This window comes from Plecotus auritus (assembly GCF_963455305.1).
Source record: "Plecotus auritus genome assembly, chromosome: 3".
In the NCBI taxonomy this organism is placed as follows: Eukaryota; Metazoa; Chordata; class Mammalia; order Chiroptera; family Vespertilionidae; genus Plecotus; species Plecotus auritus.
Genome location: NC_137772.1, coordinates 218,745,307 through 218,760,996, shown reverse-complemented (window position 1 = coordinate 218,760,996; position 15,690 = coordinate 218,745,307). Strand labels below are relative to the sequence as shown.

The 15,690-nt window shown below is 48.4% G+C and overlaps 1 protein-coding gene across 1 annotated transcript; it reads right to left on the bottom strand.

The window, feature by feature from the left end:
* Positions 1–3,420: 3,420 nt before the first annotated feature.
* APOL5 (apolipoprotein L5) lies at positions 3,421–15,690 on the bottom strand (the record flags this gene model as incomplete). Its single annotated transcript, XM_080662509.1, has 4 exons — positions 3,421–3,570; positions 6,850–7,762; positions 9,012–9,132; positions 15,660–15,690. 4 exons carry the CDS (start codon positions 15,688–15,690, stop codon positions 3,421–3,423), a joined length of 1,215 nt encoding a protein of 404 aa, XP_080518635.1.

Here is a 15,690-nt window from a genome sequence, read left to right as displayed (position 1 = left end):
CATTGCCACCACCATCTCTTCATCCTCACAAAACCATGATAGTATTCCTTTCTTACTTATTTTTTCCTTTCTTAACCTCACTTCCTGCCTCACTCCAGCTGGTGCCCCATTTTTCTGGAAGACTCTTCAGCAAAACTCCTCAAAAGTCTTGTCCTAAGTCTTCAGGTTCTTTCCTTTCTCCCTTCAACCTTCCCTAGTCAAGCTCTTTGTCGTCTACCATTCCACCATCCCTGCCCTTGTCTAAGTCACCAGTGGCCTCCGTGTTGGCAAGTCTGATCAGTGCTCAGACCTCATTGTCCTTGACCTCATGTCCTCGAGGCTTTCTTCACTTGGCTCTCTGGACACCCCACTGCTGGTTCCCCCTCACCTCAGTGTCTGAGCCTTCTTGGTCTCCTTCGATGGTCCCTCACCTCTCATCCTCTATGAGCCCAGGTGCCCTGGCTGCTGACCTTGTACATTTACTCTTTTGTACCTAAGCTCACTGCTTAGATAATCCTATCCACACTTACAATTTTAAGTATCATTTATTTTACAAGTTTATACCTTTTGACCAATTTATTGTCGGAGATCCAACATCTTGAGTCTAGATTCGTATCTCATCGTCTGCTCAACATCTCCACTTGCCTGTGTATTGGGCATCTCAAACTGTATCTCCAAACTGAGCTCCTTGATCTCACCCCGCCCCCACCTCCACCCTGGCCATTGCAGGTAATGGCAACCTGATCAGAGCCAAGTGGAGAAAGACGTAAGGACTCTGAGGTCAAGAACAGTGAGGTTTGAGCATTGGTCGGAAGTCGCAGCCTGGAGGCTGTTGGTGAATTAGACAAGAGGCAGAAGGGTAAGGAACAAAAAACCTTGGCGTTATCTTGGCTCTCCTTTTTCTCTCACACCACACACCCATCCATGAGCAAATCCCGTTGGTTCTGCCTTCAGAATACATCCAGAGTCGGACCACTTCTCACCACCTCCATGTTACCACACTGGTTCAAGTCACCATCCTCTCTCCCACAGATTATTTTAGTAACGTGCTAACTGGTATCCCTGTGATGGCCTTGCCCCTGTAATCTTTTCTCAGCACAACTGCCAGAGTGATGCTGTTAAAATCTCCGTTAGATTATGTCACTCCTCTGCGCAAAATCTTCCCATGTTTCCTCACCTCACGAAGAGTAAAAGCCAAATCCTCCCGTAGCCTATAGGACCCTGCACCTTTGGCCTCCCGTTGCCTCTCGGCGGACCTCATCTCCTACCCTCCCTGTGTGCTCCCTGAGCAATTACTCTGCTCCTGGCACCAGGCTCCCTCACCGCCTTCGTGTCTTTGCTCAGATATGAGCCTCTCAGAGAGGTTTTCCCTAATAATCCTATTTTAAATTGCATTTTGCCCACCCTACATTCTGCATTCTCCTTCCCAGGTTAATTTCTCTCCCTGACATCCATTAGTTTATATTATACTGTATAATATTTAATATGTTTCTTATTTGTTTCTCCCACTATCACCATGAGAATGTAAACTCCATGAAGGGAGGAATTTGTTTTATTTACTGGTTTACCTCTAATGCCTAGAACTATGCCTTTTACATGGTATGTGTTCAACTATCTGGATGAGGGGATGGATGGGGATGGATAGATGGATGGGTGATGGATGTGAATGGATATGGATGGATGTGGATGGATGGGTGGATGGGTGGGTGTGGATGGATGGATGTGGATAGGTTGGTTGATGGATGGTTTATGTTAATGAGGTGACTTTTGTAAAGCACCTAAGGATGGGGGCTTCTTGCCAGGAGAACTAACCATGTGATTGGGAATTAGAACTTTCAGTCCCACCTCCTTACCATCCAGAGGGGCAGGAGGTTGAATCAATTGCCAATGGCCAATAAATTCATCAGTCATGCCTATGTAATGAAGCCTCCATTAAACCCAGAACAGTGTTCAGAGAGCGTGCACGTTGGGGAAGCAGAACGCTGGCATGTGCCTCTGTGCCAGGCCCAGCTCCATGAGGCCAGCTCCTTTGTTGAGGACTTCGCCCTGTCTCATCTGGCTAGTGATTCTTGCCCTTCAGTGTTCTTTGTAATAATGGGTAATCTAGTGAACAATGGTTTTCCTGAGTTCTGCAAGCCATTCTAGCAAATTAATCAAATCCAAGCGGGGGGGTCATGAGAACCTCTGATTCATAGTCTCTCAGAAGCACAGGTGACAACTATTTCACTGACTTGTGATCGGTGTGTGAAGTGGGGCGGTCTTGTGGATGGAGCCCTCAACCTGTTGGATCACGGGGTAGACAGTGTCTAAGTTTAACTCAATTCTCAGACACCTTGTTCGTGTCACAGAATTGGTTGTTGGGGAATACTACACACCAGCACACACAACACACACAAACATAAATACACACAATCATACAAACACACACATACACACAAATACACATACACATTGGGATTGGTCCAGAAACCCAAAAGGCTAGGTTTCCTTCATTGTCAGCCTTTGCTAACATCACGAGAATGGTCTTCCATGAAAACACTCATTCTTCTCCCACTTCGGCTGCATTTAGCCCTGAGGAGGAGACTATTCATTCCAGTGATTTAAGAGGCTAATTTACGAACAGCAGGCTGTTTCTTTAATTTTGATGTAAATATTTAAAATGTGGGTTTTTTTTTCATTTTATAAAACAGTGATTCACATAATAGAAACCTTGAAAAATACAGAAAGGCAAAGAGAAGAAGGGAACAGTAACCAAAATTCCCTCTAAATAAAGATAGCCACCGTGTGACCTCGCTGTGTGTGCGTGCGTGCGTGTGTGTGTGTGTGTGTGTGTGTGTGTGTGTGTTTCTACACAGCTTTGAGAGATGTGTTTCCTCTGGTTAGGTAAAAGGAGAGAAAGTATATAGATAATTTTCATTCTGCTTTTCTCACCTAACTTGATAAAACATTTTCCATGTTAATCCAATTATTGAGCATCGTTTCGATGGCTACATTATAGTCTCTTAAGTAGATGACTAGTTTGTATTGCACCAGTCTCCTAGTGTCGGGACATTTTAATGGTGTCCCATTTTTCAGTTATAGAATCTGCTGCTTTAAGGGATAACTTCCTCCCGGTAACGGCTTTTCTGAATCGCTGCCTTCTCCTCGCCACTGGGAATGTAGATCCTACCTAAGCGTGAGCAACAAAGACTGCGTGCATGGCGTGACTGTAGTGACAGGGTGGGGACCGCGTGAGGAGGGGGGTGGCAGGGGAGCAGAGCATAGTTTATTGTAAAACAAAGGGGTTTTCCCATTTGATTATAATTGTACTGTGTAATTACATACCATTTGGAAAACACACGTGTTCTAAATGTGTCTCAGCCCCAGTCGAAACTGACATGTATATTTAGGTCTCCTTAGACTAACCCTGTCTGTCCCCAGAGTGTCTGATCTCTTGCAAATCTAGTCTGGTCCCTGGTATTTCTGGAGTCCCTGGGGGTTGCCGCAAAGCGCTGCAGGTCTCCTAGCACCCTTTCTGGGCACCCCGTCGCAGGCAGACCTGTTCCTGGTTGAAGACTTGCATTTTGCCTTTGCTGGGGCCGGCCTGACCCGCTGGGCGAAAGGAGAAGGAAGGAGTTAGTCACTTCCGTGGAATGACTGGGATCTCACACAGGTTCGTGTGGGCGCCCAGCTATCACAGGGCTGAGGAGGTAGTTCTCCCACCTACACGGCAGCCTCCGTGGGTCTGGTTCACAGCTGGGCCCCACATGTGCCTGGCACACATGTGCTAAATAACACTTGTGCTTTGAAGAACTTAATGTCTGGCCCCTCTGGCTGGAAATGCACACAGGCCATGTGCAGAGGGACCAGTGAGGTGACTGGCAAGGGCACAGACCCAGAATGCATGTCCGCGGAGCAGAAACAGAAGACACCCACTTCTCTCACCGCCTGGGGCTTCCTCCCCACCTCCCAATGCCCCCCCTCTCCCGCCCTGGGAGTACCCACCACCCTGTCCTCCTTGTGTCATTCCGTTTACCTCTCTTCCTCGTTAATGGCTTATCTGGGGTCTGTACCTCCTCAAGTACCATGAGGGCAGAGACTGTCTTTTCTCACGGGATCCTCCGTGCCCTCCAGGCACCTGGCCCAAGCTTGTGCTTGCTCCAAGACAGGCAAGGGAAGGGTGGGCAAGACCCTTCAGAATATGAATCCTCGTGTAGAATAGTTTACCCCCCAAATCTGCCCCTGGGTTATTAAGAAGCTGGAAAATGTACCCGATGGGTAAAAGGATATGGATGTACAGTGGAACCTTGTTTCTCGAACTTAATCCATTCCAGAAGGCCTTTCAAGAGCGATGTGATCAAAAATTGAATCATTTTTTCCCATTAGAAATAATGTAAATTGAATTAATCCGTTCCAGACCCCCAAATGATTCCCTGTTTCAACCTTTGTTATATACAGTACTAGAGGCCCAGTGCACGAAATTAGTGCACGGGAGGAGGGTCCCCTCAGCCCAGTCTGCACCCTCTCCAATCCGGGACCCTCGGGGAATGTCCAATTGCCGTTTAGGCCTGATCCCGGGGATTGGGCCTAAACTGGCAGTCAGACATCCCTCTCACAATCCAGGACTGCTGGCTCCTAACTGCTCACATGCCTGCCTGCCTGATCGCCCCTAACTGCCCCCCCCTACCAGCCTGGTCGCCCCCAACTGCCCCCACCTGCTGACCTGGTCACCCCCAACGGCCCCCCATCCAGCCTGGTCACCCCTGACTGTCCCCCCTGCCAGTCTGGTTGCCCCCAACTCTGCCCCCCCCCCCTCTGCTGGCCTGGTCACTGCTAACTGCCCCCCTGCCGGCCTGGTCGCCCCTCACTGCACCCCCTGCCGACCTGGTTGCCCCCAACTGCTCCCCCCCTGCCGACCTGGTTGCCCCATGCAGCCTGCTATTCAGTCGTTTGGTCGTCCCTCACTAACCCCTCTGCCGGACTGGTTGCCCCACACAGCCTGCTGTTCGGTCGTTTAGTTGTCCCTCACTAACCCCCCTGCTGGCCTGGTTGCCCCATGCAGCCTGCTGTTCAGTCGTTTGGTCATCCCTCACTAAACCCCCTGCCAGTCTGGTCACCCCACGCAGCCTGCTGTTCGGTCGTCCGTCTGATTGTTTAGGTCGTGATGGCCCCTGGCTTTTTATATATTAGGCTATGTCTAATGTACTGTTTAATTTATAAACACTTCTTCTCCTAAATTTATCAAACCACCCCCTACTAATCTTAAAGGAATTTTTTATATATCACTGCCTCTGAAATGCTGCCACTGAAATGCTATCACAGGCTAACTGCTTTTCCTTTATCCAATCCACAACAGTTTTTCTACCTATTCAGTTGCCTGTGATTGCTATTTTGTGAGCACTTTCACACCCTTAGCAACATTAGCATTAGCTGATTGATGGCCTTTTTATTTTATTTTTTAAATACATTTTTATTGATTTCAGAGAGGAAGGGAGAGGGAGAGAGAGAGAGAAACATCAATGATGAGAGAGACTCTGGGGATCAAGTCCTCAGCACGGGCACATGCCCTTGACCAGAACTGAACCAGGACCCTTCAGTCCGCAGGCTGATGCTCTATCCTCTGCATCAAACCAGCCTAGGCTGATGGCTTCTTTATGTTTTAAAATTAAACTAATTGTCAACAACCAAAGCATTCTCTCCTTTGCCTGTTGCCTGCCAGAAGCCTTTTGTCATGCTGATACCTCACTTGAAAGGGTTGTCTGTTCGAAAATGGAAATTTTGGTCCACAAGGGAGACTTTTTTTTTTTTCTGTGAACAACTTGGCCTGGAATCAGGTTGTTGGAGATGGGAGACGTTCGAGAAATGAGGTTCGACTGTAGAGGAATGGGAAGAAAGCCCCTCCCCCTTAAAACAGGGGGTCCCAAACTTGCCACACACAGAATCACTAGGAGAGCCTTTAAAATGTCCAAAATCCGGGTCCTACCCCACATCAGTTTAGACCCACTCATCGGTGTGTGGTAAGGCTTCCTAGGCGATTTCAACATGCAGACGAGATTGGGAATACATCCTTCGTCCTTGGCCCCGTCACAGGCCCCAATTAATGGGTCAGTGAATGAACTAATGAGTGAATGAATGAATGAATTTATGAGCCTCACAGTCTTCTGTGTCTCTTTCCAGCATCTCAGGCAGAGGCCTTGCTATCCGGTCCCATCCCACCCTCTCTGTAGAATTAAGGAGGAATTTTGAAATTCTGCTTCCTTTTCCTGATAGTCGTTTTCATTTTCTACAAATAGATAGTGTCTCTGAATAAGAGAGTCTAGGAATACAAACTCCTTTTCAAGTAAAGATCCTTTCCCAACTCATTTGGAGTGTCACCTTTATCATGAAATGCCACTCACGTCATTCAACACAACTAGGGCGCACCTGCCGTGTGCCCAGCGCTACTCACCCGCCGGCTCTCTGCAGAAAGACAGCCAGCCAGCACCTGACAAACAGGTGATTTCAAAAATGCATGGTCAGTTGGGGGAAATAAGAGATCAACCGAAGGACTTATATGCATGCATATAAGAATAACCAACGGATGCAAAACATGGGGGGGGTGAGGGCATGTATGGGAGTGGGGTGGGGGGGGCAATGGTAAGATATGTACACATATAATACCTTAATAAAAAAATCTTTAAAAAATAATAAAAAAAAACTTATACAACATCTAAAATTTTTGACGATGTGAAACATAAAAAAAATAAAAAATAAAAAAAATGCATGGTCAGTGCTTTGGGAGAAAAGCACAGGATGCTGGAAATAGCAGGAGGGACCTCATTTAAGGGAGGAGTGTGGGAAAGTCCTCTCTGGAAAAGGCAGTTGTGATTATGTGTCTGTTTCCATGCCTACCTGGTTAGCATCCTCAGCGGCCCTCCTTCTTCCCTCCTGGTTCAGTGACGAGCTCCTCTCCAGCCTCTGGATGGTCAGCCTGTAGCGCTGGGACTGCTTGTCCAGCTCCTGCTCCAGCTCCCGGGCGAGTGTCCTCAATTCCTCGGCCGTCTCCGTCCTCGCCCCCTCTTCCAGGTGCCTCCAGTTCTCCTGGATGCTTCTCAAGTCCTGCATGAGCAAGAAGCCAGCCCCAGCTACGCTCAGCATCCGGGCACCGCGGGTCATAGCCAGAGCAGGCGCCCCCGCCGCTCTCTGCACCCCTGTGGCCCTCCAGAAGGGTACACGCCTTGTGGCCACGAAGTTCCTGACCCTCTCAATGAAGCCAGGGTTGTCCCGGGCCATCTGGAAGGCACGAAGCTGCCTGATGCCCCTGAAAGCACCAACACATCTCTGAACAAAAATCACTTTAGAGGAATGTATCCCTTCCCCGGTTCCGGCCTCCAGGTCCATGGGGAGACTCGCCAGTCTGCTGGCTTTGTCTCTTGCTGCCGAATTGCTCCTATTTTCTAAGACATTTGTCAAAATGTTGGTGGCAGCAGCTGCTAACCCCAGGCTCTGCCCTGCTGCTGAGAGTAGCAGGCTCCCGCCTGCTGTCACGGGTGCCAGGGCCACACCCAGGATGGTCATGACAGCGGACACCGCCCCCGAGGAGCTGGCCACCAGGCTGGTCTTGGTGAGCATCTTGTGGGTTGTGTCAACTTGGTCTGCGATGCTGTGAAGTTCACTGATAGTCTCTTCCAGCTGATGCTTCCACGTGGGAAACTCTTGGAGAAACATCCTCTCCTCCTGGGACAGGTTCCCAGATGGCCTGAACCCTTCCTCCCGTCGCATCAGCTCCCGGGCCACGATATAGTACAGCACATCGACTTCATCCCTGTGGGCAGACACAGCACACGCGTGTTTCCCAACTCGGGGACAGGCTCACCTGGGAGGCTAAAGACTTCTGGGTCATCTCAGTTCTCAAACACACTTGGGGAGCAGCGCCCTGGGAGTCAAGCTACAATTGGGGAGCAGTGTGACAGATGGTGGCCCTCGGGCCTGGCCCCCTTGGTGGCAGGAACTGGGGATGCGAGCCCTCTGCATGGCCTGACTGGCTGTGACACCAACGTGATGAAGCAGGCACAGTATAAACGCATCACTGGCTTTCGTCACCAAATCTTTTCTTAATAAACGTACCTCTGTGCATGATGTGTGCATCTGTACAGGCTGTGAGCAGGTCTGTCCCGGGAAATAGAGTATAAGAGCCTGTGGAAGCCATATCTCCATTTCCACTGTTTCTGTTCAAAGGGGATCTACCTGGAAATTGTGGTTGCTTCTGGGGAGGGAGCAGGCATCTGGCGCCAAAGCTTTGAGGGACACTTACTTTTTACTGTTTGCCCTTCTGTTCCTTTCAAGTTTTGTATCACGTGCATGTATTAGAAGCATTTTAAAAAATGGTAAAATAACCTACACTTCTAAAAAAAAAAAGTGGGGGGACCTCCAGGGAGACACCAAATATCACCTCTCCCCTAGGGGAGGGCTCATGGCCATTCACTCGGACACGCGTGTATTTTGGAAACTGGAAGTAGATTTCTAACAGAGGGTGGTGGTGCTTGGGAACAGTGGGTTCTAGTCTGCTCGCGTGTTAACAGGCCAGGAGAGGCACCTGTCTTACAGGATGTGGGGCTTCCAACGTGGACACCGTGGGACTGTGCCGGGTGCTGCAGTGACTTCCTACGACTCGTAAGAGTCTGACTTGTATGGCCCTCAGGTTCGGTCCACGGACGGGGCCTGGGTTTAGGATATTGGAGAGTGTGTCTATGGGAAAGGAGGGGGGGCTCGCAGGAAAACCCGACTGAGCCCAAGCAGCCCCAAGCCCCAGAGGAGCTGTTACAATGGCGTTAGAGCCCTCTGCTCCCCGGCAAGCCATCAGCAGCCGCAGGTAGACCAGCCGGCTGAGCCCTCCCCAGGGAAGCAGGAGTGGCTTCTGACACCCTTCCCCATCAAGTCACTGCGTGCCAGGTGTGTGCCAGACGCCGTTCCCGGCGCTGGAATTCCGGCAGCGAGCACGCCAGCCCAGTCCCTGCCCTCACAGAACTCTCCCTCTGGTGCTTCCACCCCAGACATCACTGCTCTGGGATTACCTTCCCAAACCAAGTTGCTCCGTCACCGTCTCCCAAACCTGCCAATCAGAGAGGAGCCAGCGCATGTGTTCTTTGGTCATGGTGGCTAGACCGTCAATGATGCTCTGGTGAAGTAGACCATCTAATTGTAACATTTGGGAATAAAATAAGCAAAATGAGAACACATCAAAAATTGTAATGTCTCACAAGTTGCACATCATTTTGTTGCCTAATGATTTTAAACAAACAAACTGTGACGATGCCCAGGGCTACCTAGGATGTAGTCAAACTGGGCATCTCTTAGGTTTCTGGTGGCTTTTGAATTTTTGCTATCACATATTTAGTCACAAGAATCTTCTGATAACCATCCAATAACCCAACAATAGGCTCAAAGACGATCAGGGCCATTTTATTTATAATATTGCAAACTCAGAAGCAAGTGAGCGTGCGTTCCGACCAGCCCGCTGCATCTACCTTCCCGGAAGGATTGTCCCGTCCCTGCTCAACCCTTCCTGAGTTGAGGCGTTCCCTGGCTGGTGGGTTGTTTAATCAGGTCGGTGTCGGGCAGCCGACTATGTCACCCCGAAGATGCCTCTTCGATCACGCAATGTTTTGAGCTGAAGGCACTTGGAAAACAGCAATGCAGGAGGCTTTCTCTGAACTCCGCTCTTCTGCCTGCGGACAGATCCTCCAAAGGCAGTCGGCTGTCCTGGGTCCCCTTCCCGGAGAGTCATCAACCAGGGAGGCTGACTCTTGTCACGGGAGAGGAGACTTGAAGTTGACACCACACCCAGGCACACTCTGTCACAAATTATCATACCTCCCCTCTGTTCTTCCAAGGATCCTTCATCTTTCCTAAAAAAAGTACCGTATTTACTCCCCTCAACGAGGCCTGCATCCCCTCCCCTTTCTCTGTGAAAAAGGTACTTAAGACTGAATTCGAAGCCTCCTTAGGGAGTTACTCATTTCTCCCTGGGTCTCACCCATTTGTTCATGAAGAATATGTGTCAACGAACTTTTCTTTTTTCCTGGTTATTCTTTTATTACAAGGGTCTCAGATAAGAACTCAGAAGGGTAGAGGAAAAATTACTTTTCCTCCCCTCCATAGATAATGTTGCATAGCTACCCTTGCTCAGAATCTCTTACGCTGCAGCTTCCTGTGTTGCTCAGAAATCACCCCCAATCCTGTTGATTTTTTTCATTTACTTCCAGTAACTTTTCAAATGCACATTCTTGTTCACGTGGCTTTCATAGCATGCTATAACTGTGTCTGTTATTTTTTAGATGTAATATTATAGGACAAGTATTGTCCATATTGCTACACCGCTGCCAGATGAATATTTTTGATGACTCTGCTCTTTCATCAAGAGGGGCCTGCCTTCATGTTTATAGACATACTCCCGTCCTGCGACACAGTGGGGTCTTCATGTGTTTGTCACCCGTGTGAGTCCTTCATATAATGGCACTGAGCCTGTCCTGGTTGCTGTCTCCACGCTGGCCAGTGACTGGCCAGGGATTGGCTCCCACGCCCGCCTCTGCTTTCTGACTGCTTGCAGTTCTGCGTGCAGGGCCTGGGGAGCTGCTTATATTTCTAGTTAAGCTGGAGGAAGGAAGTTACTTGCTGTTATCGTATTGACAAACCTTTGAGAAGGTCTCAGCTTAGATCCTGATTAAACCCACGGTCTGCTGCATCCCCTCCTACCCAGCGATGCGGTATGGCTTCTCAGGATTCTATTCTCCCTCCTCCTCTTAAGGAAGATTTGTCGCTGCTTCACATTCCGTGTTAACGTTATTTCCTACTCTCTCTTACTATTGTGTTTTCTAACTTACGCGGTTACTCTGTAGAAACTATTCATTTTTAATACTCCTCTGGGCTTCCCTGAGTTTTTACTCCTTGCAATGGTGATTAAATGAATAACTCATGAACACATAATGTTGGGTTTCTTTCCTATTTTTTTCAATATTTCTTTTTCTTATTTTGGTCCCATATCTCATTAGGCTAGCTTGAATTCTTAAATTATTTAACTTTATGAAATTGACTCCAGTATTTTACAGTTGGCAGTTGGTTTACAAAAACACTCTTTCACCTAAGGCAGTACATTTTATTCCCGTATTTCCGTATTTTTATTAGGATGAGGTGCTGAGTTTTTAGACTCTAATGAGATTATCATAATTTTCCTTTTTTATTTATCCCGTGAGTATAGTATATTATGTGCATAAATTTCCATATATTGAATTATTCTTATATTCCGTGGAAACCATTGCAGATTTTTGCATCAGTATATTACAGATTTATATGTTCTAGTATCGTATTCATTATGTTTATCTTAGAGTCATAAATGATATTGAACTATAGTTTTCTTTCCTGAAAACTTCATAGAATATAGGTAATAACACATTTCTGGAGCAATTTATATGACATGAAAGTTGCTTGTTTTCTGAAATTCTAAAAGCACTTGCAGGTTTTTTTATGTTTGCCACATCTTCCTGGGATGCTTTTAATCTTTTAAAGTTTTTAATGTGAGTAACAAACATGACTCCATTTTTCTTCAACTGAGCCCTAAACCTGTCTCTCCCACCCTCCCTCTGTCCTTTTCTTTTTTTAAATATATCTTTTATTTATTTCAGAGAGGGAAAAGGAGAGAGAAAGAGAGAGAGAGGAAGAGAGAGAGAGAGACAGAAACATCAATGATAAGAGAGAATCATTGATTTACTGCCTCATATACACACCACACGGGATTGAGCCCACGACCTGGGCATGTGCCCTGACTGGAATTGAACCGTGGCCTCAGGAATCGAACTCTTGAACCGTGAGCCATGCCAGCTCGAAGAGTTAAGAAGCAATAACAAGCCTGGTGGCAGTGCTCAGTGGTTGAGCGTCAACCTATGAACCAGGAAGTCGGGGTTCGATTCCCCAGAGCACATGCCCGGGTTGTGGGCTTGATCCATGCTCGTGCAGGAGGCAGCCAATCAGTGATTCTCTCTCATCATTGATGTTTCTGTCTCCGTCTCCCTCTCCCTTCCTCTCTGAAATAAATTAAAATATCTTAAAAAAAAAAAAAAAGAAACATAGCATTAAATAAAAGAAGAAGCAATAACAAAATCCCTATCTTTCAAACTGCACTTGGTTCTCATTTTCCGTAAACAGGGATTTCTCACGTTCTTTGAAAAGGTGTTTCACAGAAGAAGAAAGACAATGGCCGGCAAACACATGAAAAGTTGTTTAACATCATGAGTCACCAGAAAATGCAAATGCAGACCACAGCGAGACGCCATTTCATTGGTCACTGTGGCTGAGAGGGGAGGGTGTGTTCTCAGACACGTGGCTGGAGCCCAGAATAGAAGTCTTTGGAAGGACGGTTTGGAATATCAGGTAACATATAATGTACACAGGCCCGAAACTCGGCATGAACCTGTAGACATTCGTGCCACGCAAACACACTGGCGTGTACACAGACATGTGCAAGGCTGTCCACCAGGTCCTTGAAGTGGTGAAAACAAGTGGACACGATTTGAAATATCCATGTAGGGAGACTGTTTACATGAAAGTACACCAATATGAGATAAAGGCTTAGGATGTGAAAAACAATGAGGCAAATCTATCCAGACTGACCGGGAATGAGACCTAGGGTATATTAAGTTAAAGGAACAGGGGGCAGGAGGGAGTGAAGAATATGATCTTGATTTATTTTGAAGTATTGTATATGTGGTATAGGACTAGGGACACATTCTGGAAGGACTCACCAAACATGCTACTTTTGTAATAAAAACCATTAAAATAAAAGAATTTAATAATAAGGCATCTTCATTTCTCATTCTTTTATCATAAAATCTCCAACTCCTACAGGAAGCGCAGTGTGCAGGGGGCGCTGATGAGCACACGGAAAGACACAAAAGGCATCCATACTAATAAGAGAGGAATATGCAAATTGTCCAGGACACCATCACAGTAACAGTAACAGCCAAACAGCAGGCTGCATGGGGTGACAAGGCTGGCAGGGGGGTTAGTGAGGGATGACCCAACGACTGAACAGCAGGGACCTGAGGCTGTGTGGCACCAGGCCAGGGTGGGGGACCTCAGGCTATGCCCCCCACCTGGTAGGGCTTGATGGGGGACCTCAGGCCGCACCCAACAGCCCCGACTCCAGGTTGGGGAACCTCAGGCCGCACCCCCCACCTTGGTACTGGGCCAGGGGACCTCAGGCCATGCCCCTGCCCTAGTGCTGGGCCAGGGGACCTGAGGCTGCACCCCCCACCTGGTGCTGGGGCCGAGGGACCTGAGGCTGTGTCCCCTGCCCAACACCAGGCCAGGAGACCTGAGGCTGCACCCCCCACCTGGCGGGGCTTGATGGAGGTGCGGCCAGCTGGGTCTGGGTCTTGCCCAATGGGGTGGGACCGGCCGGGTCTGGGTCTCGTGCAATTTCGAGGCATGGGAAGGTGGGCGGGGACTTGACTCTGGGTCCCACAGCACTCCCCAGACTCTAACAGGAGGGAGATTTTCATATACATTTTACTAATTTTCTTTCATCTTTGACACTTATTATAGAGAAAGGACAAATAGCAATATTAAAATATTTCCTCTAATTAATTCCCTTTTAATGTGCATGAATTTCGTGCACCGGGCCACAGTATTTTAAATATGAATACTGTCATCTTTAAAAATGTACACACGACATGTTTTTCTAAGCTGTTATTTTGGCCCTCTGCATTATCTTTATTTCAGGATATCTTTTATTTGCAGAAAATTATTCAAATCTGATTTTGACTCAATGTGGTACCATCTACTTATTACTGCTATTAATGATTGTTCTTTATTGCCATTGTTCCACTTTGCTTGGAGGCACATTTGCTGAGGAGTTCTGCTTTTGTTTCTCTGCTCTGCCCAGACAGGCTGGTGTAGGGCTCAGCTGAGTGCTGTGCAGTGGTGCCTGGACGTCTCTGGGAGGGCGGGTGTCTGCTTTCCTACCTCCACTGTCCCTCGCGGAGGGCACGTTAGATAGAGGCTCGGAGTTCATGATACTATATTGTTGATGTTAAAAGTCATAGCTGACTGTCTCCCCTGTCCTGGCCTAGAACAGATCCTGGGGAGGGTGGGGTGACTCCACTTTATCTGGGGGAGGGGTATGTGGGGAGTGAATGGACTGAGGCTGGCAAAGCAGAGGGAAACTGGGCCTCTGCAACACGGGCCGTTCCTTCTAGGGGGAGCCTTGGGCATTTACAGCTGGATTAGAAGTAAACAGAACCCTGACTGGTGTTTCATCACGTTCATAGCCACTTTCACGAACCATCATGTTCCATATCCCATCACATTTCCGTAGTTAAAGTGAATCTTCCAGGCTGAGCCGGTTTGGCTCAGTGGGTAGAGCGTGGGCCTGGGGACCCAAGGGTCCCAGCTTTGATCCTGGTCCAGGGCACGTACCTGTGTTGCAGGCTCTTCCCTGGCTAAAGCCCTGGTCAGGGTGTATGCAGGAGACAACCAATCCATGTGTTTCTCTCATATCAATGTTTCTCTCTTCCTTTCCCTCTCTCTTCCACTCTCTCTAAAAACCAGTGGAAAAATATCCTCGGATGAGGATTTTAAAAAAAAAAAAAAAATGGCCGAAACCGGTTTGGCTCAGTGGATAGAGCGTCAGCCTGCGGACTGAAGGGTCCCAGGTTCGATTCCGGTCAAGGGCATGTACCTTGGTTGCAGGCACATCCCCAGTAGGGGGTGTGCAGGAGGTGGCTGATGGATGTTTCTCTCTCATCAATGTTTCTAACTCTCTATCCTTCTACCTTCCTCTCTGTAAAAAATCAATAAAATATATATTTTTTAAAAAAAATTAGTCTTCCTCTGGGAAAGCTCAGAAAATCACATTATCTGGGAGAAGGAATAACGAGCCTTCTGGTCTTGCCTCGCCTCCTCTCCCTAAGTGGGCATTGTCATCCCTGCTTGGTTTAGATTCCCTGGCATGAGGGACATGCCTGGCACAGGTTGGACCCCCCTATGTCTGAGGCCGGCACAGCGATGCACACGGCCCTGCCCTCCCTCCTCCCACAAGAAGGGTGAGCTGGCCCCAGCTCGTCCATCTTGCCCCCTCATCTCTCAGTTGGGCCCTCGAAGCTCATCAGCTGGAGGCCCATCCCTGAGATGTGAGTTTGGGTGCAGAGGGAGGAAGAGGCTCTCTCGGGTTAAATCACATAATTAAACCCATTTTGCCAAAGGACTGTGCTCTGGAGATCCAGGCCCACCCAGGAGAGTAGGAGGTGCTGCCCTGGTTTCCCATCACCATGGTCTCTGGCAAGAACACTGAGTGAGGAGGTGTGGCTGGCACAAGGCCAAGTTCAGGGACTTCTGGGGGTCCTGACTGCACAACCACAGGATGACCTCTGACCTGACCATAAAAGCCTGCCAGCTGAGAGTCGCAGGGGCTGGAGGGGGTGATCTGAATATGTATTCTGATTTGGGGCTCATGAAATATGGTCTTTGTGTCCAAGGGACCAGGATGAGATGCCTCTAACTGGGGGAGGAGTGTGAGCAGACCTCAGGGGAAATAGGGCAGGAGTGGGACCTAGACCCTCACCCACATCCAGGGCCCCGGGCCACTTCCCAATCTCCAGGGTCACCCGTTACAGGTTGAGACGGTGAACTGTGGTCAGAAGAAACTGCCGAGGAGAGGAGAGGGTTACCTGAGTGGATTCTAGCTGGTGCCATGGCCAT